At 40.3% G+C, this 26,009-nt stretch overlaps 2 protein-coding genes across 5 annotated transcripts in view; one reads left to right on the forward strand and one right to left on the reverse strand.

Annotated features, from left to right (window-relative positions):
• LOC102071332 (putative acyl-CoA dehydrogenase 6) overlaps nt 1-19,783 on the forward strand; it is a 204,552-nt gene extending 184,769 nt beyond the window's left edge. For all 3 annotated transcript variants that reach the window (XM_026795270.2, XM_005480452.4, XM_026795273.2), the window contains exons 6-9: nt 4,603-4,776; nt 10,680-10,841; nt 10,965-11,115; nt 17,984-19,783. In XM_026795270.2, coding sequence (XP_026651071.1) covers nt 4,603-4,776; nt 10,680-10,841; nt 10,965-11,115; nt 17,984-18,074 — 578 coding nt within the window. In that variant the 3' untranslated portion in view covers nt 18,075-19,783. The remainder of the gene's footprint in view (nt 1-4,602; nt 4,777-10,679; nt 10,842-10,964; nt 11,116-17,983) is intronic.
• BET1 (Bet1 golgi vesicular membrane trafficking protein) lies at nt 4,770-24,360 on the reverse strand. 2 transcript variants are annotated; one of them, XM_074536112.1, is made up of 4 exons: nt 24,149-24,360; nt 22,693-22,808; nt 20,730-20,786; nt 4,770-8,615 (listed from the first exon to the last, which is right to left on the reverse strand). In XM_074536112.1, the coding sequence occupies exons 1-4, from the start codon at nt 24,165-24,167 to the stop codon at nt 8,544-8,546; spliced, it is 264 nt and encodes an 87-aa protein (XP_074392213.1). In that variant the 5' UTR covers nt 24,168-24,360; the 3' UTR covers nt 4,770-8,543. The 2 variants fall into 2 exon arrangements, with proteins under 2 accessions (XP_074392213.1, XP_005480301.1); XM_005480244.4 differs by lacking the exon at nt 4,770-8,615 and adding an exon at nt 20,023-20,187 and having other exon boundaries at nt 24,149-24,353.
• Nucleotides 24,361-26,009: the final 1,649 nt, after the last annotated feature.

Here is a 26,009-nt window from a genome sequence, read left to right on the forward strand (position 1 = left end):
ACCTTTTCAGTTTTAACTCATTTTAATATTAAAAAATATGGAACATATAAATTTATGCTCTATACAATATATAGTATATTTAATACTTAATTTTTAAAGTTAATGTTTATTTTTTGCAAACAAACAGTTTAATACAATTTAATAGTTATTAAATCTAGAATAATATCTATTAATGTATTTATATATAAGATATTTATACTCAGGGCTCTCTTTTGTTCATTCAATTCAGAGTATTTTACACACAAAGTATGTGCCATTATTGGCGTTTCACATGTAGGAACACCACAACAGTGAAGGGAATGAATCTATGTTCACATAATGGATTAGACCGAGAACAAAACCCAGGTCCTCAGTGTTGCAAAAGAGGATGATGAGAGCTTCTTAAAGGAATGTCTTTTAAATGAATTTAAGCATGGAGTAAGTCAAGCAAGTGAATTGCCTTGGGAATCAAGCAGGTTCTGAGTGAACTGTGAGCTTCTACTACTTCTGCTCAAGCAAGACAGGCTTTGAATGGGTGATCATGCAAGACAGACCTGAGCTGCTCCACTACTTGTGAACTTCATCCTTATTGAGAAGTGATGAGCAAACATGTAACTTGAATTGCTCTGAATTTCCAGGTAAATTCACTATTCAGCCATCTGCTGATAAAAGAATGAAGTCCTTGTGATTTTTCATGGACGGGTCAGAATGCAAATGAAGTACTCTTCTCTGAGATCAGTCTTCCTAAAACAACAAAGCAGCTGACCCACAGATGGTGGCAGATAAAATACACAGAAATTTACTTAAGGTTTTCAGCTACTTGGCTTATTCCAAAAAGACACAAGTTGTCATAGCTCTAGGAGTGGGGAGATGTTAGATCTCACAGCCTACATGCAGACCTTCTTTACCTGCATTAAATAGATTTAGAGTGGAAAATTTGTCTGACACCTTATTCTGATATGCAGAAGTGTAGAAGTCTTCCTAGGAACAAAATTCGTGCCCCTCAAAACGCATGTGTTCTAATTCTTCTGTGATGAACATATACTGTGACTCCAAAGGGGTCACAGTACCAAGACTGGTGACCTTTTGAAATGAAGTATTAAGGCTGTTGATTGTGCTCTGTGGGTGAGTCATATCAGAAGTGAGATTTTCAGGAAACTCCATCTGGTTTGATACATCCTAAGGATGTCTGTCTGCTAAAGATTGTGCTCTGTGGAGGGCAGCAGAGCAAGGCTGTACGGGAAGTGTCTGGAGGACATCACGGAATGATGCACTCTCAAACGTCCGGGGATGTATGTGTGTCAAAGCTCAAAAACAGCTGCAATGGAGAGCAAATGTGCTGTGTCTGACTCACCTCTGCAGGCACCAGCCTATATGGCTGGGGAAGAAAGAATCTGCAGTGTATTTTTGCTAAAAATCTAAGTTGTTTTGTATTTATATTGTGTGGGGTGGGGAAAAAAAAGAGAGAGAGAAAAAAATCCAAGTTTGAAAATGAATTACTAATTTCAACAATTGATAGTTTATTGGATAGACAAAGTAGGATTTGCTTCTACTAATTTTAGGTATATATACTCTCTAATCTAGGCTGAAGCAAATCATGGTCTAGATTTGACAGACATTGCTGAATACATTTCTCATAAAGGAAGTTTGGATAACAGCACCATGGATCCACAATAAATATCCAAATTAGGTGAATACTCCTCATACAATAACAATGTCTTAAAAAAGCAGCTGAGTTTTTCATATAATGAAAGAGAATCTAGCACATTGCAAAATGTCTGTGTGTAAAGTATATAGACAAATGGCTTGCAGCCCTGATATGGTAACTGGTTTGTCCTCTTGTTTGTCCTCTGAGTCCTCAGATAGCTCTAGGGGAGATTGCAAGGAGGAGTTAATAAGGAGAAGAGCAACCATGAAAAGAGAAAGGGTGTGTTTCTTGGATTGCAATTTAAAATGTGTCTGTTTCCATTTGTAATGGCACTAAATGGTGTCAGGAGAGAGCAACTGCCTTTTTCTTAAGATAGAATACAGGAAATAAAAGAGATTGTCAGAAGGCTGGAGGAATGGGAGAAAATGAAAAATCAAAGATGCTTGGGAAGAGCTGCCCAGGCAGAGAAATAGCAATCCATCTCAATGATACTGGTGCAAGTAGCTCAAATGGCTCTGTTACAGTGATTCTAGTAAGTCATGTGCTTGGCCTTGTTAAGTTCAGATTTGTGAGTTATTGCGTGTAATTTATTTAAAACAGATGAACTCCAGGACTTATCTGGGCCAGTAATTTTTACTGCTGCTGGTAATTTCTCATTTGTAGTACCCCTTAGGAAGAGAAGGAAGATAATTACATGAAGGGAGGTTTTGATGCCCCCATAGTGGCCAAAGAGATGATTATGTATGATTGTCTTCCACGGTGTAAAGCATAGCCTCAGAAGGGGCATCCCATGAGACTGATGCAGCTTGGTCTCCTTGTGGGTGAGAACCATGAATTACGAGCAAGTGAAACTGGTCGGGCAGGACAAAGGGGGATGCTGCTGGACCCAGGAAAATTGAACCACAACCCAGTCTGGAAGAATTACAGATAGAAATCATCAGCACATTTAGCTCACTAACCAAGCTTGTAAGAGCTTTCTTCAGTGGTATTTGCTGTATGTGGATCTGAGAAGTAAACAACGGGATTAATTTACCAATGTAATAGTGAACTGGCAGCAGTTTTGCTTTCTTGAGGAGAGACCTTTTAAACCACCCACTAACAAGAGCAGTAAGTGCGTCTTCATGTGGCTGAGGAGCAGTGATTACATAAAGCCAGTTGGCTTTAGACCATACATGATCTCTGCAATTCTCACAGAAACCAAATAACAGTATTCCAATGGGAAACAATGCTCCTGATTTCATCTGGGCTTCTAAATTGCTCAGTGTGTGGTTATTTAGCTATGTTTTTAATATGGAAACAAACCACAAATGATTTTTTGGCTGACTGAGTACAAATTACTGGATAATTTTCAGTTCAAAAGTCAAGAATTCTTATACGGCTGTTCTGATTTTACTCTTGCATTGATCATATATCAAAGCAAGTCTTCCTAATACATAATCTGTTTACAGTTTGGTTGGTGGAGAAAAAATCTTGAGTGGAACTTGTGGAAGTCTATGTTCACATAGTTCTCAGAGAAGTCTTGGCATTTGTAAATAATGTCAGTATTTCATCTCTGTGAAGAGATGAAAATTTCCATAACCTTATTTAGTGCAGCCAGACAGAGTAAATTTGAAGGAAATGACTGCCAACTCCTTCTGCCTACAAAACCAAAGTAATTTTCATACGTCTGAAGACCTCCTTTGAGTAAAGGATTATATGTCTGTATTAGTTTGGAAAGAGATATTTTCTGAAAGTTGTGAAGAATAGCAAGATATGAACAAGGACAGAAGAAAAAGAACAGTCTGTGTGGTGACCAACCAGGTTCTACTGAGCCATGCCAGAGAGCAGTAGAGGACTGAAAACGAATAAAGAGGAAAATAACAACAGAATACCTTCTCATCACAAAGCTGGTTGGAATAACGTGGACATGAGTAGTAAAAAGCTTTGGTTATCTGACAAAGATACATATGCTGAGTTGGAGGACTGTTTTGCTACACATACAGACTTGTCAGATGTAATTAACGTATTATGCACAAATCCTTATGCCTGGTTGTTGTCCTCCTTTTGCTTTTGAAACATTCTTGACTTTCACCCAGAATATTTGAATTAGCTCCAGATCAACAGGGAGACAAAAGCTGAAGACAGGAGAAATGCCAGGGGAAAACAGTGGGTGCCTGTTAAACTCTCGTGGCACAGGGGTGAGCCATGTTTGCATCTGAACAACAGCAGGGAAGAGCTTGTAGCTGTGAAAAAACAAACAGTGGGAAGGAGTCCTGCCCCGGGTGATGAGGTACCTGAACCCTCATGTGGCCAGACCTGAATGAACCAGGTTCATCTTCAACAGACCAATGCACGTGGGGTCAGAGTCAGTGCTGTGTAGAGAGTCCGTGGGGACCCAAACTCTCCTCACAAACATACACACATGAAAACTGAGAGTGATCACTCTACCAGAAAAAATCAGCATAGGCTAGGAAAGGGAGGATAAATGAAGAAGAGAGGGAAGGAACAGGATTTCCAGGAGGAGAAATACTCTTAGCTGCAGCTTAAAATGTAGCTGTTTTTGTCCTTACTGAATATTTGTGTACTGTTTCATAGCAGTGCAGGCGCTCAGCAAATATTGCCAAATTGAATTTCAGCATTTTATTGTAATGCTAGATAAAATTCAAACACAAACAAATAAATATTGCATTATTTGAAGACCTGTGTGGAGTAAGATTATTATGACTAATAAATATTTATTATTTTGGGAATGTAATGAAAAGTGGGACTTTTACATTTAAAGTTTCTGATTTGCTGGTTTAATAAAGTGGGTAAACCTTTTAAAATAGGATCTGGGCCATTTCATTCCAGAATACTGTTATGTTTTTCCTGAAGGTAGATTGCACTGTTGTCTTGGAACGTACATTCACATCTGCAGACTTTTCCTTCTGAAAACATTGTATTTGTTCATAGTGCTTATGTTTTTTGTGGTCTTTCTCATGCACCTTTCTCTTCAGGCATTCATGTTGCTAAAAAGATAGACAAACTGGGTATGAGGTCATCGGACACAGCTCAGATCTTTTTTGAAGATGTAAGGGTCCCCTGCAAGAACCTCATCGGTGAGGAAGGAAACGGTTTTACATACCAGATGTTGCAATTCCAAGAAGAGCGGCTGTGGGGAGTAGCCAGTGGTAAGTCATCATTTGTGCTTCTGCAGGGACACAGGGATCACTCTTTGCATGACTAACAGCACTTTTCTTTTCTTGTAAGTTGCAATGATCTTTCAGGATCTGTTTTCGAAATCCGTCATAGCCTGGATACAGACGACATTCCCTTTCTGTAGAAAAATTCCTTTTTCGCTAAAAAAACCTTAAGCAGAATATATTTTGTGAGCCATTGCAGATGCTCTTTTTTGCCTTGTTTATTTTTCTTGTTGTTACTCTGGAAAGAAATTGTGGCATCATGTTATGTCTATTACAAATATAGTGCAAAGGCTATCAAAATATCAGCATGAAATAGAAAGATGGTGACTTTTCCTGAAGTACAGTGCATTATGATGCTGATCATGGATTTTAGAAAGGTAACTTATGGCTGTGTAAAGTTAAGTGGCTCTTGCAGGGTGTCAGAGCTTTGTTTTGCAAATCTGCTTTACCTCTGTACACTTTGGACATAAGTGGTACATTCCTTTCCCTGAAGTCATGTTGTCACAGAGTTTATGTTACTCAGAACTCAGGCTGTACTCAAATCTATGTATTTGGGTTATATGGATTCTGGATATTCCAGGAAACCAGATCCAAGTCTGGATTGTCTACTTTCAGCCTGCAAACTTTTTCCCTACCCCTCAGTGTTTGGTTCTTTAAGTTAAATAGAATGTGGTTCACAGTAAGAAGATTGGTCCTCTTTAGATTCCAAGGTTGTCTAAATAATGTCACTGTATTCATGCTGCTGTGCATGTCCCAGTCTGTGTGTGGCTGGGGAATTAAGCATTCTAAGTGGTGTTTTGATTAAGTGAACAAATAAAATCACTCACTGTTTTGGGTTCATCACAGACCAAATATTTTGGACTTCAAATGCCTTTAAAAAAAACTTGTTTATTGAACTAAAGTTCTTAGTTCAGCCTGAGATAAATAGTACATGTGAGAGTAGTTTTAGCAAAGGACAGGAGGTTACACTTGCCAAGGGCGTAACTGCAGACTCAGGCAAGCAGGAGTTGTGATCCTACCACTGCTTCTTCTTTAATTGAGGTGTATACAGACTGCAAGGATGTGCATTGTGCATTTCTATGCTCAGTTTGAAGTCAAAATTAAACAAACCATGAGAAGCTCTGGGCTGCAGTGAGACTCCCCAGGCAGCATTAGTCATGCCCCAGGCAAAAGTGACGCGCACTGACAGCATCACTGCACAAAGCCTGGCAGGTTAGATCATTCCTGCTAAAACCACAGGCAGCTTGGTACTGTCCAGTCTTGCACAACTGCCTGGCTGTCACTGTGCTCTGCCAGGAACTGGAACACCAGGTTTCAATTCCTTTTTTTGTCCACAACAATGCAGCAGGAGCAGGTGAACCCTTGCCCTGGATGAGCAGCCTTGGAAGGGCCTCTCTCCTTGCCTGCTGTGGCCAGGCAGGGGTGAGCAGGGAGGAAGAGTCTGGGAGCTCACCAAGGAGAGGGAGCTGCTTTCTGCAGTGGCTACTGTGTGAACCTTGCTGGACCCCTTGAGTTTGCTTTTTTTCAACTACCTGATATAAAATACATAAAAGCACTGGCAGCAGGGACAAGACCCATGGTTTGGGCCAAGCTGCAAACTTCAGAGATCACCAATTGTGGTAAACAAGAAAAAGAGTAACCAGTGTTCAGAAGGGAGCCCAGTACTCAATGGGTGCAGTTGGTTGTATCACAGCATCTAGAGGTCCTGAAAATAGTTTCACATACGTTCAACCATGACTGCTCAGGTGAAGGCTCAGATGTGTGAAACCATTTGAGTGCGTTTAAGTGCCTTAGGTCTGCATGTTTAATCCTGGTCTTCACTTCTGCCCCTCAGTAGGATATTTCTGTTCCTTCCCAGTTCATGACTATGACATTGAAAATCATCAGTCTGCTTTTAAACACTTTAGGGACCAGTCCTGGGATCCTCACTTTCACTGCTTCCTTTAACTTGGAAAAAAAAGGCAGTTGACTAGTCTGTTTTTCCTTTCTGGGAGTTATTTTGTTGTGTTTGGGGTTCTTTGTTCTGTTTCTCTTTGTTTGGTGGGGGGTTTATGTATTTTTAGTTTCAAGTATCACATGCTCTAGACTTCTTTTTTGTTTATTAATTATCTTCTTGGTGGCCAGTATCTTTCTTTACTTGTTTTTTTTTTTTTCTTTTAAAATCTACTTTCAGTCAAACAGGTTTAAAATACAAATGGAAAACTAGCTTCCTGGAATTGCAAAATTTGCTCCCAGGTGTGGTCTCTTCTTCTGAGTGACACATCATCAAAGGCATTGGCCAAAGTCACTGTGGTTCTTGCTTCATTGAAAGAAAAAAGGTGCCACGAGTCTCCTGTGTTGTGACACTTGGTAAACACTGTCCGTTTGAGGGCCTGTTGCACTGATCACAGGAAAAAAATGTTGCTATGGCAAAAAAAGCAAACAGTTGTCCTGTGAATTGCTTAACTCAAAGAGGGAGTTCAGCATACATATGAGAGCAGAATGGCACTTTTCTAATGAATTCTATTTGCTCCTGCAACTCCAGTTTTATGAGCACTATTGAGTCATGGCCAGTAAGCAAGATGACAGATCCTTTTGCATGGGCAACACACGTCCTTAGAATCAGATTGCTCAGCTTAGAGCTCACTGTTCATTTCATTAGAGAATGATCAGTCACAGCCTAGGAAAAACATAATAATTTCATTTTCTTTTGAGAGGAAACACAGCAATAAGACAAAGTGTCTTTACAGTGAGCAGAAATTTTAAGTGGAATTATATAAGTTGGATGGAGATACGAAGAAAAGATTATTCTGCATTGGCAACTTCAAGTTCTTTCACAATTTTCAGCTGTGTGGTAGGCCACGCATTCCTTTGGCTGCCCTAGTGACATTTCCTGCATGTGCTGTCAATTGAAACCCATGGGGCTAAGTTTGTCTGAGGATGTGGGGAACATTGTATAAAAAAAGGAAACAAATACACAGAAAAAGAGGAGGGTTCCCTGTTATGAATGGCACTTCTCTGAATTGGTATGACTGGGAAAGTGTTGTGTGCTGCTATCAACGTGGCTGTTGGCTGTCATGGTATTCATGGTGTGCTGCATTTTGGTGCTGTTTGCTACACAGCCAGGCTTTGCCATGTTAGAGCTGTGCTCAGAGCTCTGAGTACCTATCGTCAGCATCACAGAATGGTTTGGGAAGGGACCTTTGAAGTTCATCACATCCCACCCCTCCACCATGGGCAGAGACACCTTCATTAAACCAGGTTGCTCAAAGCCTTGAACATGTCCAGGGAATGGATGTGTCTTGGGGCACCCACAACTTCTCTGGGCAACATGTTCCAGTGTCTCACCACTCTCATAAGACATTTCTTACAATCATGAAATGACAGAATGGTTTGGGTAGGAAGGGACCCTAAAGATCATGTAGTTCCAGTTCCAAAACATTCTTCGTTTTGTTCAATCTAAATCTACATTCTTTCGATTTAAAACCAGTCCCCCTTGTCCTGATACTACAGGGTGTGGTAAAAACTCTGTCCCCATCTTTCTTATAAGCTCCCTTTATATATCAAAAGGCTGCAATAAGGCCCGCACTGGTCCATGCTGAACAACCCCAGGACTCAGCCCGTCCTCATGGGAGAGGTGCTCCAGCCCTTTATCTTCCTCAGGACCCTCCTCTGGACCTGCTGCAACAGATCAATGGCTGTTTTGTATTGTGGGCTCCAGAGCTGGATGCAGTACTCCAGATGGGGTCTCAGGAGAGCAGAGTAGAGGGAGACAATCACGATCCTTGACCTGATGGCCTCTTTTGAAGTAGCCCAGGACAGTCCTTAGATTTCGCAAATGACAGTTCCTGAAATAAGAAGGGCAGTAATGGCAGCAAAGGAAACAGGAGAAAGGATCAGCAGGGGCAGGAAGGAGGCAGTGAATTGGAAAGGTGGACATTATAAGAGCAGTTTTCCCAGAACCCCAGTCTGAGTCATGATGTTTGGTGGCTGCCTGAGTGGAGTTTGACCAAAGTCCCTTCATGATCTTTAGACCTTTTGCAAGCAGGACCTGAACAGTTTCTGTCATGTTTCTTCCCACCTGATCTTGCTCCTGCCTCCTCTTTGCTGTTTCTATCCCTCTTTCCCTGGTGCTGGGTGCTGGGAACCACACAAGCTGTGCTGGAGCTTGTTGCACTGACAGACCCACACAAGATGAATGCCTTGTCTTTATCCCTTCCACCTCCCTTCTGCTCTCCTAGCACGAGCATTTACTGTTTAGTTTCCCACCCAGCAGCTCAGACTGCACTGTATTCTTCCCAGATTTCAGTCGGAGGGAAAGGGACAAGTGGTGCCTGGATACTCCTTGCTCTTTCCTTACATTTCTCAAGCTGGAGACCATTGACATACAAATAAAAAAGCTGTTGGTGTTACACATGCTACAGTGTTGTGTGATATTGTCCTTTGGAAGGAGAGTGCTTTTATTCAAGATATGTTCCTGAAAACAGAAATTTATTTTCCTGTCCAGAAAGCCAGAATTTGGGTGACAACGTAGTGTGTTAACACAGAAGAAATGAGGACGTTACTGTATATGCTCTTCTGAAAAATAACCATTGCAGTTAGTTGTATGATAAAGGAGGGGAAAATATTTAGATAATGAGAAAAGCTGATCACCCTATGGATGTGGAGACATCATGTGAAAAATGGTGCTCTGTGGAAGTGATGGTGAATGATCATGGCAGGGAGAATTGGTGGGATGCAGAGTCTACACAGGACAGCAGTACAGAGATGAAATTTAAATAGCAGTGATCTTGAAAACAAAGTAAAAAGGTACATGGAACCACACCAGGCTCCTGCAAGGGACTATCATGTGAGTAACTCAGGTAGGAAAAGGGATTTCATACTAGTTTGGCTTGGGTTTATTTTGCATTTCACATTCAGAGTTTTGTGGTTTAGACTTTAAATGCAAATGGATGTGGATATGCATATTTTGAAAAGAGAAAATTTGACCCTTCTCATACAGATAGTTTTGTGAAATCATGCCCTGCTGCTTGTCATAGTAACATGAGTCCATATTTGCCAAACAAAATTCTCCACACATTCTGTATCTGCTGTTATCCCAGCTACACTGCAAGGGACTGATAGCTTAGTCATTCACTTCAAGGCTGGTTTGCCTTGGAAGAGAAACTTTCCCCTTTTTTTCTTGTTTAAAATGAGATTGCGCAAAAAGCAGCAGCAAACTAGCTCTGCTTTAAAGCATCGTCTGCTGCCTCTCTCACCTGTTTTACAGCAGTACCCTATTTTCATGCTGTTTCCATTAGAATTATTTAATGTTGTTTTTAAAGTGGGTATGAATTTTTTTCCTCTAAGCTGGGATCACAGAACACAGATGTAATAAGCAGTCTATTTGTGTTCCTTGATCTCAGAATAGGTTTCTGCCTTTTCCCTGAAGGCTTCCTTCAATTTGCATTTCTACAGTCTTCCTCACCAAGCACACTACACTGTCTGCCTTCAGATTTTGTTTCCAGGATTTAACAAACCTTCAGCACACAGGTAGCATGGAAATCAGGAGTTGCCACAAGGTTTTGCTAGGGCCCTAAATGAGACACTAAGCATAAAGTTTACCTCATCATGTTGGTACTGCTTTTTATGACTCTCCCTCTTTCCTACGCACTTCTCTTCCCTCTCTTCCAGGTTTTGGCAGTTTAGGGCTCAAATAAGACAGATGTCTTCAAGGTACAAGGAAGTACCAGACTCTTCTCAGAACTGAAACTTCACCCCAAACTGAGTGTACAGAACAATTTCCTTTATAAAACCTAACGTGTTGCTTGATTGTTTGATGCTTGTCCAATGTGAAAAAACCTTCTTTTTCAACAAGAAGCTAAACAGATCTGGCTAAAATGATGTCTTGTTCTGTGTTTGGTTTCTTCCAGCCCTGATACCACTGGAAACTATTATACAAGAAACTATTGACTACACACGGCAGCGGAAGGTGTTTGGCCGGCCTGTCCTGCACAACCAAACCGTGCACTTCCGCCTGGCCGAGCTGGCAGCCGAAGTGGAGCTCCTGCGCTCGCTGCTGCACCGCGCCGTGGGTGAGCTCCCACATCTGCTTCCCAGACGTGCTTCTCTTTGAGCAAAGAACCTTGTCAAGCTAAAGGAACATGGCGAGGTGACTTCCAGAGTGACTGACTTTTTATGTCTTCTTTTTTTATTAGCTCTCTATGTAGAAGGCAATGATGTGACAAAATTTGCCTCCATGGCTAAGCTAAAGGCAGGTCGTCTGACCCGTGAAGTGACTGATAGCTGTCTCCAGTTTTGGGGAGGAATGGGATTCACCAATGAAGTTCTCGTGAGCAGGCTTTACAGGTAAGAGTGATGAAAATACAATGTGCCTTTAACTGAAATTTAGCCTCTTAAGTGTCCTATTAAACAATCACCTACTTGAGAAGAGCAGCAGCAGCTTCTCACCAGTGTGAATGGTCTTGTTCCACTTCATAGCATGTCTCTGAAGTGGGTTGTGGAGGCAAGGACACCCAGTGCAATTAACTTCGAGTAGACAGGTGTTGGAACTTAACTATTCTGTTGACAAATCTTGGCTTTGCATTAAAGTTGTGAAGTTTGAACTGCCCACAGGTTAGCTTAAATGTCAACTGGAAGAGGAAAACTCAGTATTTTGCCTGATGGTCCTCTGGTATCTGTCACAGAGTAGAAAAAAAGGTGGGAAAATTGGGAGCTACCAACCAGTGACTTCTTTCTCTTTGCTTTTTGTTTGATTGTAATCTTGATTACAAGAACAGAAATAAAACCAGAAACTTTCTTCTAAAATGAATGAAAATCAGCTTTGTCTTTTTCCCCAGATATGTGTGAAACTGGAGTTCCCCACTTGACTTCTGCAGTAGCCTGTTCTGATAGCAGCCTCCATCCTTTTTGTAACACTAGATACCATGTAAGACATACAAGAGATGTAATCACTTCCAGAAAGTTGTTAGATCATTAAAATGGTCCAGAGGCCTTTTTACACATTAATTGACGTCCCTTCAGATTTTAGTCACTATCTACTTAGAGCAAAATTCTCCTTAAGGAAACAGTTTTTTTGGTATCTGGCCTCAGTGTCTTCTATTCTGTAGAATGACCAAAATTGACCTTAGATTCTCTTGCAGTAACAGCTTTCTGTTCAGCCCTTACATAGACAACACCTAATCCAAAGTTAGAGAAATCAGTCGTTCAGTTAGTTGAAAGTTTTGGTAAATGTGTCTGTGTAAAGTGAGAGCAGAACACTTGAGAAAATCTGCAAAAAGCTTGTTTCTTCTTAGGTAGGTTGAGTTCCTTTTTCTATTTTTAATAGCATTTTATGAACAATAATGTCATTGCAGTAAGTCAACAGATCCTCAATATTTTTTACAAGTGGACTCCTGAAATTTTCTTACAAAGGTACAGACGGCTTTATGATGGCGTTTTTAAGCTAGCTGTCAATATGATGGTTTTCCTTGGTTATTTTTGTCACAGCCTTATTTTAACAAGTAACGTTCATTGGTGATAGAGATGTTAAGAATTACTGCAGTACGTAATCTAAATAAAATTAATCCCTGTCCTTACAGCACTTACTGTAAATTATGTAGTCTGGACAGATTAATGTCTACATGCTTTTACATAGTTTTGTTTGAGATTTCCTAGCCCAGTATAGTGCTAACTGTGAGCAGGGCTTTTCTGTGTGGATTCCAGAGTGATTTCCAAGTATAACAGCACAGTCACATTTTTCCTTAGAAAAAATCCAGACTGATTCCTGTTAGTGGACGCAGTCTTTAGTCTTTAGCAGCTGGCTAAAGAAATGTATTTTTCTACCTCTAAAACAAATACTCTTATAAATGAGGCTAAGGACAGTGTGATATTTATACTCTGAAATTTTCTATGAATCAGTAAAATTCCACCATTGAGTAACCAAAGGTCCAGGAAGGGACAAGGAGACTTTTACCTAAATAAACAATTACACGTTCAAGATATAATCTTGTTAATCTGTGACAATAAGCAAAGCAGCAACTTCCCTAAAGCCCTTCTTTTACTACAGCAGTCTGAGTAACCATTCACGTCACTGTTATGTTTGTCCAGTAGCAGCAGTATCATTGCACAGCAGGACATCTAGTCCTAATGTTCAAACATTTTTGTAGCATAATCTTTATGAAGTTCCCAAAGAGATGTAGGTTAATCTTCAACACTTCTGCTGTTACTTGCTGTTACTCACTCCTCAAAGAACATACAGTACAATGCATAGTTAGTGAATGAAGTCTCTGAATTTTAGTTATTAGGGTCAGTTAGAGATCATAAGCAGAAACAGCACAAAACTGCTAACTTATTTTATTGATATCTGTAATTTAATCAGTAACATTTTAAACTTTGTAGAACAACTGGCACTTCTTAATTCCTGTTCTCTAGAAGTCATGAAGAGAGGTGCTTCACCGTATAGATGTTTATACTGGGTTGATTTTAGATATGTAAATATCTCACTTGTACAGATTCTAATAAGAAGAATAGGTAAAAAAAAAAAAAGCTTAGAGCTCAAATATCAAAAGGTTTCGTAGAAAAATACAAGACAATATAAACCCATAAAGAATATGACTGTATTTCCAAACTGTACCCTAGTAGCAGGATTCTGGAGAAGGAAAGCACTAGCCTGGAGTCATGCTTGTTTATTTTTCTCTCCTCTGTCTGAAAGGCCTTAAAGACATCGTGACTTGGCAAAAATCTATTACTGAACAAAGCCATCATTTTCATGAAAAACCTCTCAAGGTTATGAGAGACTGAGGAAAGAAACCTTTTTGAATCAAGTTTATTGCAATTGTTCAGACTTCCTGAGTTTTAAAAAAATTCAGGTAGTGATCTATATATTTTAATAGTAATTATGTGTGCTTCAATTGTAATAGGAAGAACTTCTATGGTCTTCTTAAAGCAGTTTGATTTGTTTGGTTTATTTTAAATTCAGATTGTTATTAACTGCTAAACATCATGTCTAACTGCTTCGAGTTCTCAAGTTTTTCTCCTATGGGCTGTGATGGGGAGAATGCTATCATTTCTTTACTTGCTACATTGTACAAGACTTAAGAAAGCAGTAGTGAAAAATATTGACCACTCATGTGAAATAGAAGTGTAAGTAACATTGCAAATGCATAGCTGCAGAAGAAACACATTTTCATTTTACTCCTCAACAGTCGTGTAGTTATTGAAATATGAAGGTCTGTTTGTAATGGAGGATAGTTAAAAACCTAAATTCTGTATAATTTTAAGTGGATTTTTTAAATAAGTAATGTATTTCCATCTAGATTTTTTTTCCTTCCCGTATTTCAAAAGTTACTTCAAATACATCGTTCACTTTCATTTTCTATTTCATTGTTTATTGTCTTTCATTCTTTATAAAACATGTCTAAATTTGAGTGAGTCCAGACAACTGGGGGTTTTAATCAGCTTTTTTCGTTATAGTCATTTATAGTCGTACCAAACAAAATGAAACCTATCCATTTCTGCTGACAATTTGCTTTGATGTCTGTACGTAACTGCTGAGACAAAACTTAATACCAATTGCTCTCATCTGTGAAACAAAATCTGCAGTTTCCACCGTTTTTTGCAGAGGCTTTGAGACAGATGCCTGTCTACCACTTTCTTTGACTTTTACGAGTACATTAAGAAGGAATTTAGGAGATGAAGCACATGACGTTTACCTTTAAGATAGCAAATCAAGGCAGTGATGACTTTAAAGTAGACCTATGTTCAACTCTACTTTATGCTCAGAGCAGGCAAGGTGATGCCCATTCCCTCCTCTTGCCCTTCAGAATGTCCCTGAGAGGGAAGGAACAGGGTCATGGGAACTGGCAGGCACGACTGTGGGCTGTGCCAGCCCGGTCAGAGGTCTGCTGCACTGAGTGGCACCAGCTCAAATTCTTCTCTCTAGAACAAAGCCTCCTTCAGATTCTGTTTAATTTGGACAGCCTATAGGTAATCTAGCTGAGTCTGAACATGAAAGAAGTCACAAAATATTAGGTTTGAGGGTTCATCAGTACCTTTTTTGGAGAAAATTCTTGCCAGTAGTAAAACCTTAAAATAGTTAAAACCTTAAATAGTGAGTCATGAGAAAAAAAAGGGTAAAGGTTTTGTAATCAAGTGCAGTTTGTGCTGAAAAGCAGTGTATAAATGGCCAGGGAAGCAGTGATACTCTGAGCCACGCAAACCTTGGTAAGGTTTTTTACCAATGGCCTTCTAACCAGGGAAGTGGAGAGCAGCATCTCTGAGGGACTGCTGCCATAATGCCGGGCTGTTAGGGGAACCCAGGGCTTAAATCACCAAACTCACTTTCTGCCCCCTGACTGGCACTGATCACTGCCAGAAAAGAGAAAAAAATCTTAGTTTATTTTGGCAGGAAATTTGAAGTTTCATGAAGACACCTGCATCATAGATAGTGCAGCAGGCTCCTCTCAGCTTGTTTGGGAACAGAAACAGCTTCAGTCCAATTCCATATGGTTTCCCAGAGGAAAATGTAGTGTAGAGCAGCTCCCACAGCAGGCTCAGCTTCTCAGCTGTAGATAATAAATGGTACTGGAAGGCACAACTGCAAGCATGATCACATTTTACCAGCTTGAAGCTACAGACAGATGTAGTGTGCCATGAGCTGCATACAGCACATTACAGGATCTAACAGTTTGCTTGTGCTGTGAATGTCCCTGCTTTATGGCTGGGGAAATCGCACACAAGGGAGAGATCAGACTGGGATAAGGACTGGCCCTGATTTTCAGGAAAACTGGGACCAAAAGTTTTAGCAGTAGGGTAGTAGACATGGCTTAGCTTGTGCAAAACAAGGTCCAATGTCACTCAGGGTGCAGAGGGGTCAGCACCAGCCAACAGAGGAATGTTAAACTGCAGACTATTTTGGATTACACTATTCAGAAATACATTTTCAGGCTGTAAATTACAGGGTTCCTAATCATTAGAACAACTTTGTTATCTCATAACCTTCAAATTAGGGTAGTCCAAGATTAAAGGGAGCTTGTTTTTTCTCCTTCAAGCAGTGCTTGACACATTTCTGAAGGCTGTATGACATGGCCTCTATGGAGATGGGAAACATGATTTGACAATGTGGAGGGCCTTTTTTTTTTTCTTGTTGCTACCTAACTATAAGTTATTAATCACCTGGATTGAGTTTGGTGGGTGGGAATGGTTCCTCATCCTCCCTCTTAAGTGCTGTTTTTTAACTTGACATTGAAGATTTTTTTGCTTTTATTCATTAAAACATGGATTTTTACCATTTATCTCTCTTGATTTGGTTGAGTGAAATCTTATAATCTACAGTGAGTATTTCAGACACATGGGATTTCCTGAATGTAAGGAAACACTTCACAGGGAATATTTTAGAGGGATAGAACACAGTTGGATTCTCTCCTTCCTCAGGTTAACTCCCACTCTCTAAAGAAAACAGCATTCAATGACATTCAACAAGTAGCTAGAGGTTTGGTCCCTCAAAATGACACCATTACAAACTGCCTGGTGTGCTGCAGGCTGGCTCCTCATGGTCCTTGGTCAGGGGAAGCCACCCCACGCTGGTGGCTGCAGGAGGGCTGCAGGTAGTTTAGGATGTGCTACTCTGTCATGTGGCAACAAAATGGTGATGCAGAAATCAAATGCAAAATGTTATTGTGCCAGATCAAAAGCCTTTACAGCAGTAGCCTAACAGTGTCCCTTACAAAAGCAATCGAATTCCAATATGTAAATATGTTGAAATACTCATGTGCTGTATTAATAATGCATTCTTGATATAAGATAAACTATCAAGCCATAAGCATACATTAAATAACTGATACAGAAGGTGACTTCACTAGATGCTCTTTCCCAGCTTCCTTACAGAGTTTCTGGCAGGATAGTTAATTCCATGGTTTCAGCTTCTTATGATGAAAGCAAGTTTTTCCCAGAAGAGGGCTGCTGGATTAAAATCATTTGTGTCTTTTGTCATCTTAATCCGCTTAAATTAGGAGGAAACCTTCTGTCCTGGCTCCCCAGAGGAGAGATCAGCATTAGTCACCTGGCTGTAGATGGTGTAAGAAATATTCCTTATCTCACCCATAGAGACAAAAATATAATTATCAGCTAGGTTTTAAAGATTTGGACAAGCACAAAACATATGAAAGGTGTTCTGGTTTTTTGAGATGTGTCTTTATATGTGACAGCCTGACTTGTCTGTCACACACACCACCAAAGCCAGATCTTACCGTTATTTATAATTTCATATAAACAAGCCCCATGTGTCCAGGATTCCTGCTGCAGATTTCTATTGACATCACAGAGAAGTTCTGAGGATTAGTTACTTACTGTTGCTACAATGAAGATGCCAAATGCTGAGCATTGGCAGGGGCTTTCTTCAGCTTGACAAAGCAGACAGCACCACAGCAGTAAGAACAAGCAACCTACCACTGTTCCAGCCCTGCTGCCTTCAGCAAGGCCCATAGGAAGGTGGGCAGAGGTAGTTTAGAATTATTCTGGTAGTTTTACTGGTGGTGTTTTTTCCTTCTCCCCTGAGGTAAAATATTTGTGAGTAAAATTGCTCGAGGCTGCAGTAGTGAGCACTCTGGCTAGCACAGGGAACTTAGGCAATACTGTCAGGGTTGACTTGGGATGGTTATGGCAGGTTTTAAATGAGTGATATTCAAAATATCAAATAAAGAGTAAATATTCCTGAAGCATTAATTTGTTAAGCACAAAAGCTCTATATAAAACTACCCTAGAATACTATACAGAACTACTTGTAATATTATACAATGTAACATTGAAGTACCATATAATATTAATAAGGCTTTTACCAGATCTTACATAGTCATTAAGAAAACCTGGATTGGTTATAAACCTTAAATGGAAATTATACCCTTTCTGTGCAATTCTCCAATACCTCATGTACTGGTTGACTCTTTGAGCACAGTTAAGCCAATTTAAGTGCTGCAATGCTTTTTGCTGCTGGCCCTGGAAAAGCTCCTTCCCCTCCTACAGTTTAACTGCAGGCTTAGGCACCAACAGGTTTGGGAAAGGCCCAGCAGGGGTCTTGCTGGCAGCATCACAGCCCACCTGCCCAGGAGCCAGTGGGTGAGGTGTTCTGCAGGCATGTAGCATTTGTATCCAATGTGTAAGTAATTCTGGGCAAGCTGTCCAGCACAGCACCATCAGAACAGCATGCAAAAGTTTAAATCTACTCTTTATATTTCTGCAGGGACTTGAGATTGGTGTCAATAGGAGGTGGCTCAGATGAAACCATGCTTTCCATCATATGCAAATACATGGACATACTTCCAAGAAAGTGATGCATCTGCACTCTTCCTTGAAAATTAAGAAAGCAAGAGCATGACTTGTGCTGCACGCTGAAGGGGTACAGATCAGTAATTTTGCCATCAGAAAGCACATCAAAGTCTTTCACCATTACCACTCTGTGTTTTCCAATGTCAAATTCTTGTTGAAATGAAGCACTCTGAAAGCTTGCAGCCTCCTGCATTCCCTTTCTTCAGTGAGTGGCCTAAGTTTTCCAATGACCCTTGCTAAGCACACAGAAAATATGTTCTTTAATCGAGCTTTATCTACACTTCCGAGCATCTAAGCTGATAATTATGCAACAGAACTTCCATATGAATGGAAGCTATGTAGCTTAATCTCATCTCAGTAAAGTTCTGCTTTCAAGATGAACAATCATGGCACAAATTATTCCCTGCCATAATGAAACCTCAGAACAGTGCCTTTCCTCTCAATTAAAAGGTACCTTCCCTATCTTTCACTTTTAGCAAGCAATCATTAAAATGAGCTCTGTCATCTTTGCCAAATCCGTTTCAATTTGTACTCTGCTCTGTCATGGACTTTTGGTGATGGGAGTAGTGTTAAATTTTTATTTGCAGAATTCTACAAACAACTGTTTAAGTGTATCTGAAGCTTGCAGAGGCTGAACTTCAGCAGCAATGTACCATGTTGTATGCATAATTATTAAGAAAAATATTAAAAATAAACACATTAATATGAAAACTGTGCATAATTACTGAAAGTCTCCCTAAAACAGCCATTTAATCTGGAAGAGGCAGCCTGTATTATTGATTAAAAAAATAAAAATTGCGCCTTAAATACAGCACCATTTCAAAAACATACACTGATATTCTACAGTAGAAAAAAATGTATATAAACAACACTAGCTAGGATAATACTACAGGACACTTTATTTGTAAGTTCATAGTTGGTTATTAATGGTAACATATCATACAGTATTTCTAAAAAAGTTTTTCAAAAATTGTAGATGCGATTTCAGGATCTAGCAAACTTAAATTTTTTTTGAATGTTAAATTCAGCAACACAATAGCCTCAATGATTAGGAACTACTTGGTGAGCCAAAACTAAGTTCTCAAACCCTCATGTGACTGCATCATAATGTACTTTAATATAAAATTCAAAAGATCTGCTACTGTATTTCAGACATCATGCACTGTAGATTCAGGGACTATCACTGATTGGAAAGTAAGCATACTAATGGTAAAAGTTTAAGTGATTCAATTGAATCATTTCAGTTTTAAATACTTTAAATATAAAGAAAACATTTGTACTGTGTCCATATTGGTTGGTCCCAACGATGAAAGGCATTTGCTTAAAAGAGTAGATGTGTAAACATGATCTGTCACATTTAAATTAAAAAATAAAAAATCCAGTTTTTTGACAAGTAACTTCTTGTCAAAACACGCAGTTAAAGTTACTTACACATTAACAGATCTAAACACAAAAGTAATTTTTGGGAATACCAGTATTACATTTGCTAGCTTCAGGCCAGCCTTTAAAACTCCACAGGTAAGATCTATTTAGAAAGATCTACATATTCTTTGTGCTCTTGCAACTGAAATGACTATATGCCTGAAACTGGAGCTCTAATTTAGAGCATGGCCCAGAATGAAAAGAAGAATGAAAAAGAAAGCCTTGAAATTCTGCAATTACTTCCTTTTCAAATAACCACTGTTTGAATTTTTTCAATCAATTCTAAAAACTATTTCCCCTAAAAAAATCCATCCCGCTATGGTAGCTGTTTCTGCATATTTACAAATAATCCCCCCAAAACAGGGGATAATGGAAAAACTCTGATACATTAAGAAAACTATATATAACTTCGCATTAATTGTTAATGCAATTTACAACAATTTCACTGTTTTATCCATAAAATGTGCCACTTTAAATCAATGTCTTCATTAACTAAGACTACAGTTGAAATTATACAATGTAAACCAGAGGTAACATGCATCACCTCAGTTTAATAATCCAGTATATCACAAAAAAAACAAATAATGAAAAGAGCATCATGTAGCATAATAGCTTTGTCTGGCTTCCTCTGGAGAGTGTTCTCAGTCTGCCCATAGTTGCACCTAGAAGTCCACCCGTAGAGTCAAAATCATTCTCCTACATTTAAAAAAGAAACAACCAAGCAAACAAAAGAGCAAAAAAGAAAAACATGTTACTCTGATAAAGAAATACCCTTACAGCTCACTAAATATAGTTTTGCCTGGTTTTTTTAAGTTTTCAAAACTAAAATTATTTTAGAGGCAAAAACTTATACCTGTTTATCCAGTGCTATTATTACCCCAAGCCAAAGCAAAGTGTAAGCAAAAAAGGCATTTCCGACTCCTTTATTTTTTGCTTCTTCCTTCTTCTATTCTTGAATACAATTAAATATAGAAGTGCCTTTTTAATGATAAAGTATAAAACCTATTCTTGTATCCAAAGCATAAAGATCTAGGTTGTGCCTTAGGAGTAACGTATTTGCACATCTTATCTTTTTGAATAGAAATACTGATACTGCTAGCAAATCAGTCACATGTTGCAGTCAACAATAAGCTGTCAAAATTTTAATACCAATGTTTATACTAAAAGACAGGATGCTTTACATTATAAACTTTTAATCCTGACCCATATTTAAAGAAAGTCAGTTATTCAATACTTACCATTTCTGATAACATTTTATTCTGATTTTTAACTTCTGTTCCAATTTCAATGGAAAGCTATAAAAACAAAACAAAACCAAACCCAAAAAGTATTAAATATGAAGAATCAGTTCATACACAGATTAGAGAATCCACTCAAAAAATACATGACATGACTAACATTTTCCCCAGTGAAAGCAATACCTGGTATTTTCAAAAAACAAAATAACATGCACAGTATTCTATCAATAACCCTTAGGGAAATAAAAGATTTTCCATTTGACTAGATGAGTCTAAAGAGTCACTGGAAGTACTCGATGTTCCTCTTCACCTTTTCCAGATAATGTCTTACTTGAATTATTGGACAGACTTAAAAAAACTCAAGATCTAGTCAAGTCTCAAGTAGCAATTACCCATTCCTGGAACAACTGTTAAAACTGCTGGCACACAGCAGAGAGAACCATGAGCATTGGTTTGACTCCAGGTGCTGCTGGAGCTGACACTTGAAACCTGCAAACACATCTCTTTGACAAGCTGCTGTGCTATAAACAGGAGGCCTTTCCTCAGGGAACTTGTGTAGCCCTTCTCTGCTTCATGTCACAGAACAGAAGGAGGAAAGCTGCACTGGAGCCATCCTGAGGCAGTGACCAGGGCCAGCAACAGCCTGGGCAGACAGGACCCAGGCCAAGGCAGAAATTGAAGTGAGGGAGGAATGGGTTAGGGTTGGAATCAGGGAGGAATGAGACCAGGCACAGCTGGAGCTGCAACATCACAAAGATGAGAGCCAGCCAGAAAAGCCTTGGCTTAAAGCAGCTCTGGAGGTAAACAGGGGAGAACTGACACTGAGCCTGACTCTTAGTGGCTTAGCCTGACTGTTATCAGCACACGGGCCTTGAACAACTGCTCAGCTCCTGGGGTGGAGGGAAATGCACTCCAGGCCCCCATGCTTTGGATTAGCCAAAACCAATTTGTTTTCACATGTCAGAACTTGAGTCTCATCATCTCGTACTGATGCATTTCAAACAAGAGTGAAACTGATTTTACATGAGGCTTCTTGGATTATGTGAAGGCTATTCCATATGCAAAGATTATCCCATTGCATTAAAAGACAGAACTACAAAAAGCTCTCCTTGGGGAACCATGAACTGCTCTGTTGATATACATGGATTTTGAAATGTAGCATACCACAGCAGGAGACAAGAAATGAAATTTGATAACAAAGGTCAAAGCTTTTTTTTTACTCCTTAACTTGCTCCAAATTCTTATTTTAAACCTGTTTAATTTCTCTTTGAGACAAAACCAATTTAAAGCAACAGTATTAGCAGTAAAACTTCGAGTGAGTTCAGGCCTAAAAAATTCACTGGAATGTGGTTTATAAAACTTAAAGTTTTTGAGAACAAGAAATCCACAGAACTTTAATCTCAGAGCTGTCTTTCAGTTAGACTTGTTTGAAAGAAGTCCTCAATCTCTGAAAGGAATCAGAATCATCAGAGCACCAAACTTCTCCTTCAGAGGATATTAGCATGCTATTTCTAAGAGCTGTTTTCACATTACCTATTTTTTGACTGCAACTCCCATTCCCTGTTCCCCTGTACCACTGACAGTTAAGAAGCAGAGAAAATTGGGAGTGAAGCTGAACCCAGGAAAAAGGAAAGGTAGTGGCAAACCATTTCAAGTCTTTTATTTCTCACTGCTCTACTTATTTGACTGTCAATAAATTCATTTCCCCAAGTTGTTTTGCTCATTGTGGTAGTTGGTGAGTGATCTCTCCCTGCCCTTATGTAGATGCACAAACTTTTCATTGTGCTTCTTCCTCTCTTGTCCATCCACCTCGAGTGACAGAGCAGCTTTGGCAGGCACCTGACATCCAGCCAGGTTAACACATCACAGTTTTAAATTTCTGTTGTAAACTAAGTCTGCTGCTTCCCTGATTCACATAACTGAATTTCCTGCTGTGGTGACACCACTGCAGTTAAATACGTACCGATTTGATGGCACTGACTTTTGAACGCAGACTTTCTGTTAACCTGTCATTCTCCTCTTCATAAACACTGTAGCCACTGTTGGTATAGCCATAGCTCCCTGCAGCTGCTCCATCACCTGCAAACACAACAGTCAGCAGGCAGCCTTCCTTCAGAACTCCCTGCATAAACACCCATCCCCTCTCCAGAAACAGCACGCAGCTGGGCAGCCTCTGCTCAGAGGGAGCTGTCAGTCTGACAAAGGAAAGGACCGAACACTAAGCACTATCAAATGCCCACTTCTTAATGATACACTGCCTAACACCTCTCCTGATTCCCTAAGAAGTGTTCCCAAGACTTGCTTGATCAAATGCCCACTTCTTAATGATACACTGCCTAACACCTCTCCTGATTCCCTAAGAAGTGTTCCCAAGACTTGCTTGATTTCATGAAAATACCACTGCACAATACAAATCTGAAGTGTAGGAGTAAATCTAAGGTAGTGTCAGACACACCTGGTTTAGCCCCAAATACTTTCTAGGACTCAGTCATACACTTCAGAGGTGTGAACTTCTCCTCAGCTTTACAGAGCCGTCACAGCACTCACGGGGTTGCAGAACATGATGTGGGAGTTCAAAGTTTCCTTCTAGTCATCAACATGACTGCTGGCTGAAAAATGAGGCCTAGGCTGCTCAAAACACTCAGCAGGAACTCTGCAAGGATTTCTCAATTTGCACCACATTATATCTGTAATAAATTTATAACAGTTGGGATTCTTGGTTTTTTACTCCATAAACATGGCAGGAAAACAAAGAAGCACTTTAAAAAACCCCAAACAAACAATTTCTGAATTTCGGAAGGACTTGACAAAAGAGCAATAAATCTGCCTATTCATGGGAAGACGGCTCAAACTAACATGGTATTAGAACAACTGAATAACAGCACAACTAAATGGGGCAATACTATTTACAAGAGCATGTAGTGACAGGACAAGGGAAATGGGTTTAAATTGAAAGACAGTACGTTTAAATTCAATACTAGAAAAGAATGCTTTACTGCGAGGTTGGTGAGGCACCGGAACAGGCTGCCCAAAGAAGTTGTGGATGCCCTCCCATCCCTGGAAGTATTTGTTCAAAGCCAGATTGGATGGGCCTCAGAGCAACCTGGCCTAGAGGAAGGTGTCACGGCATGGGGGGTGGACCTAGATGGTCTCTGAAGTCACTTCTAAACCAAATCCTATGACAAACGCAAACCTGTCGCTGCTCGGTAAATCCAGCCGGGCCAGAAGGAAAGGCAGAGGCAGGGCTGACGGCCCTTCCCCTCCAAGCTCCCGAGCCCTGCCAGGACCCGGCACCCAGGGCAGAGCCAGCACCCTGCACGCAGGGCGCAGCTCCCCTCACGCCTCCCGCGCCCCCAGCCCTGACAGGGGCCGGGCCCTGCCCGTGTCGAAGCCCGGCCCGGCCCCGCCGCCGCGCTTACCCAGCCCCGCGCGCCTCATGGCTCTGCCCTAAGCTGCCGCGGGAGAAGCGGGACGAGGAGCAGGAGGAGGAAGAGGAGGATGAGGAGGAGGCCGGAGCGCCGCAGGGACGCGGCGGGGCTGGCGCGGCGGCCGCGGACCCTACACCCGCGAGCGCCACGACAGCGCTACGCGCGCGGCCCGCTGGGTGCGCGCCCGGGGCGCGACGGGGCCGCGCGGGGGCTGCTGGGAGCTGTAGTCCTGGCCTAGGGCCGCAACAGAATGCCAAGAAAATTAAAACTAAGTGCTGAGAGGAGCTTTTAATTTCTTTCTTTTTTCTGTGAAAAACGCCAATCACTTGTTTTTAAAATTTTAGAAGTTTAATAGGAACAAAATCGTTATAAAAATAGTAATACAATTCGAGTAATAATAATTTGGACAATTTGAAATAGGACAATATAATACTACAGAGACAAAGAATTACGGACGTCCGGATACCTTTTTCTGGGCAGTACGAGCCCGAAAAAGGACGCACGTTAACAGAGGATTAGCCCTTAGAAACAAGAACCTGTTGCATATTCATATACCTCATACATGATGCATAAATTCCATTCAAATACAGGATTCTGTCTGGTCATCGTCAGCTTCTTCCTCTGAATCCTAACAGCACCTTCGAGGTGGGAAGAAGTTCGTTTCTTCTGATAAGAGAGCAATAAATTCTTTTTCTCTGAAAGATTTAGGTGTCCTGTGGCTGCTGTTTTGCTGCAAGTCCTTTCCTTAAAAAAAGTAGCTTCCACAGCATAGTTTCTATTCCAACTTTTATTTATAACCCAAAACTATATTTAAGACACTACTCAAGAGAATTAATACAGCATTTCTTTCTAACACAACACATATAATATTCATTTTAATATTTGCAAAAAGCCAATCATAAAATACGCATTTTTTACATTCTCCCTCCACTGTTTGTTTAGAAGTAACAAGCGTGCCACTGCAGCATACAGACACTTAGACTGGAAACTTGAAGAATACAGTCACTTGAATTATTGAATGTGATTTAAATTTTGTTTTCAAAGATAATTTCTCCTTCATTCATTCATTCACCCCTTGCAATGCTTTAGCACATAGGGGTTTTTTCTGCTTATATGAAGGATGTGATTGACTGAATTTAATTTATTTGCCAGGATGATACCAGAAGGATTTATCAGAACTCCAATGTAAAGCAAACACCATTGAGTCCATTCAGAATTGGCTGTTTCAGGGGTGGTGTCCACTGGACTAAAGAAGCTGAACTGCCTTTCCAGCTACAACAGGCTGCCTTTGCATTAATTGCTCTGGTGTTTGTCTTCTGGTACGAACTGGGACCCTGAGTACTGGACCAGCACCTATTGCATTGTACAAAGTATTTAAACACAGACCACAGCTCCTTTTTCAGGAAGCTTGCAGTACACCAGGGGCCTTCACCAAGGCAGGCAGAGCTGTAGAAGGAAGAGTCAATAGAAGTGGTCAATAAGAACGCCCATGGCATCCTGCTGGCCTCCTGTGTAATTGCTGTAAGACACCCCAAGTCTCCAGTGAATAAACCCACAAATACTGCTGCATGTCTTTTCTCTCCCTTTGTGGAAGTGCATTTGAGACCTTTGTCTTGTATCTGTCCAAGTTCTGGACAGATGTTAAGGAGCTGATTTATTTCTTTCTCTGTCACCTCTGGACGCCTGTGTCTCAAAGAACATTGCAAAAGAGTAAGGTTAGTTAATGCAGAAAACAAACATTTATTTCATTATTGATAATTTAAGCAGTTTATCCAAAATTTCAAGCACAGCGTCATTTGCTCATCTAAAACAGAAGAGAAGGCCAAGGAGAAGAAATGAGCTGCAGAACTGT

The sequence above is a fragment of the Zonotrichia albicollis genome, chromosome 1 (genome assembly GCF_047830755.1).
Source record: "Zonotrichia albicollis isolate bZonAlb1 chromosome 1, bZonAlb1.hap1, whole genome shotgun sequence".
NCBI lineage: Eukaryota > Metazoa > Chordata > Aves > Passeriformes > Passerellidae > Zonotrichia > Zonotrichia albicollis.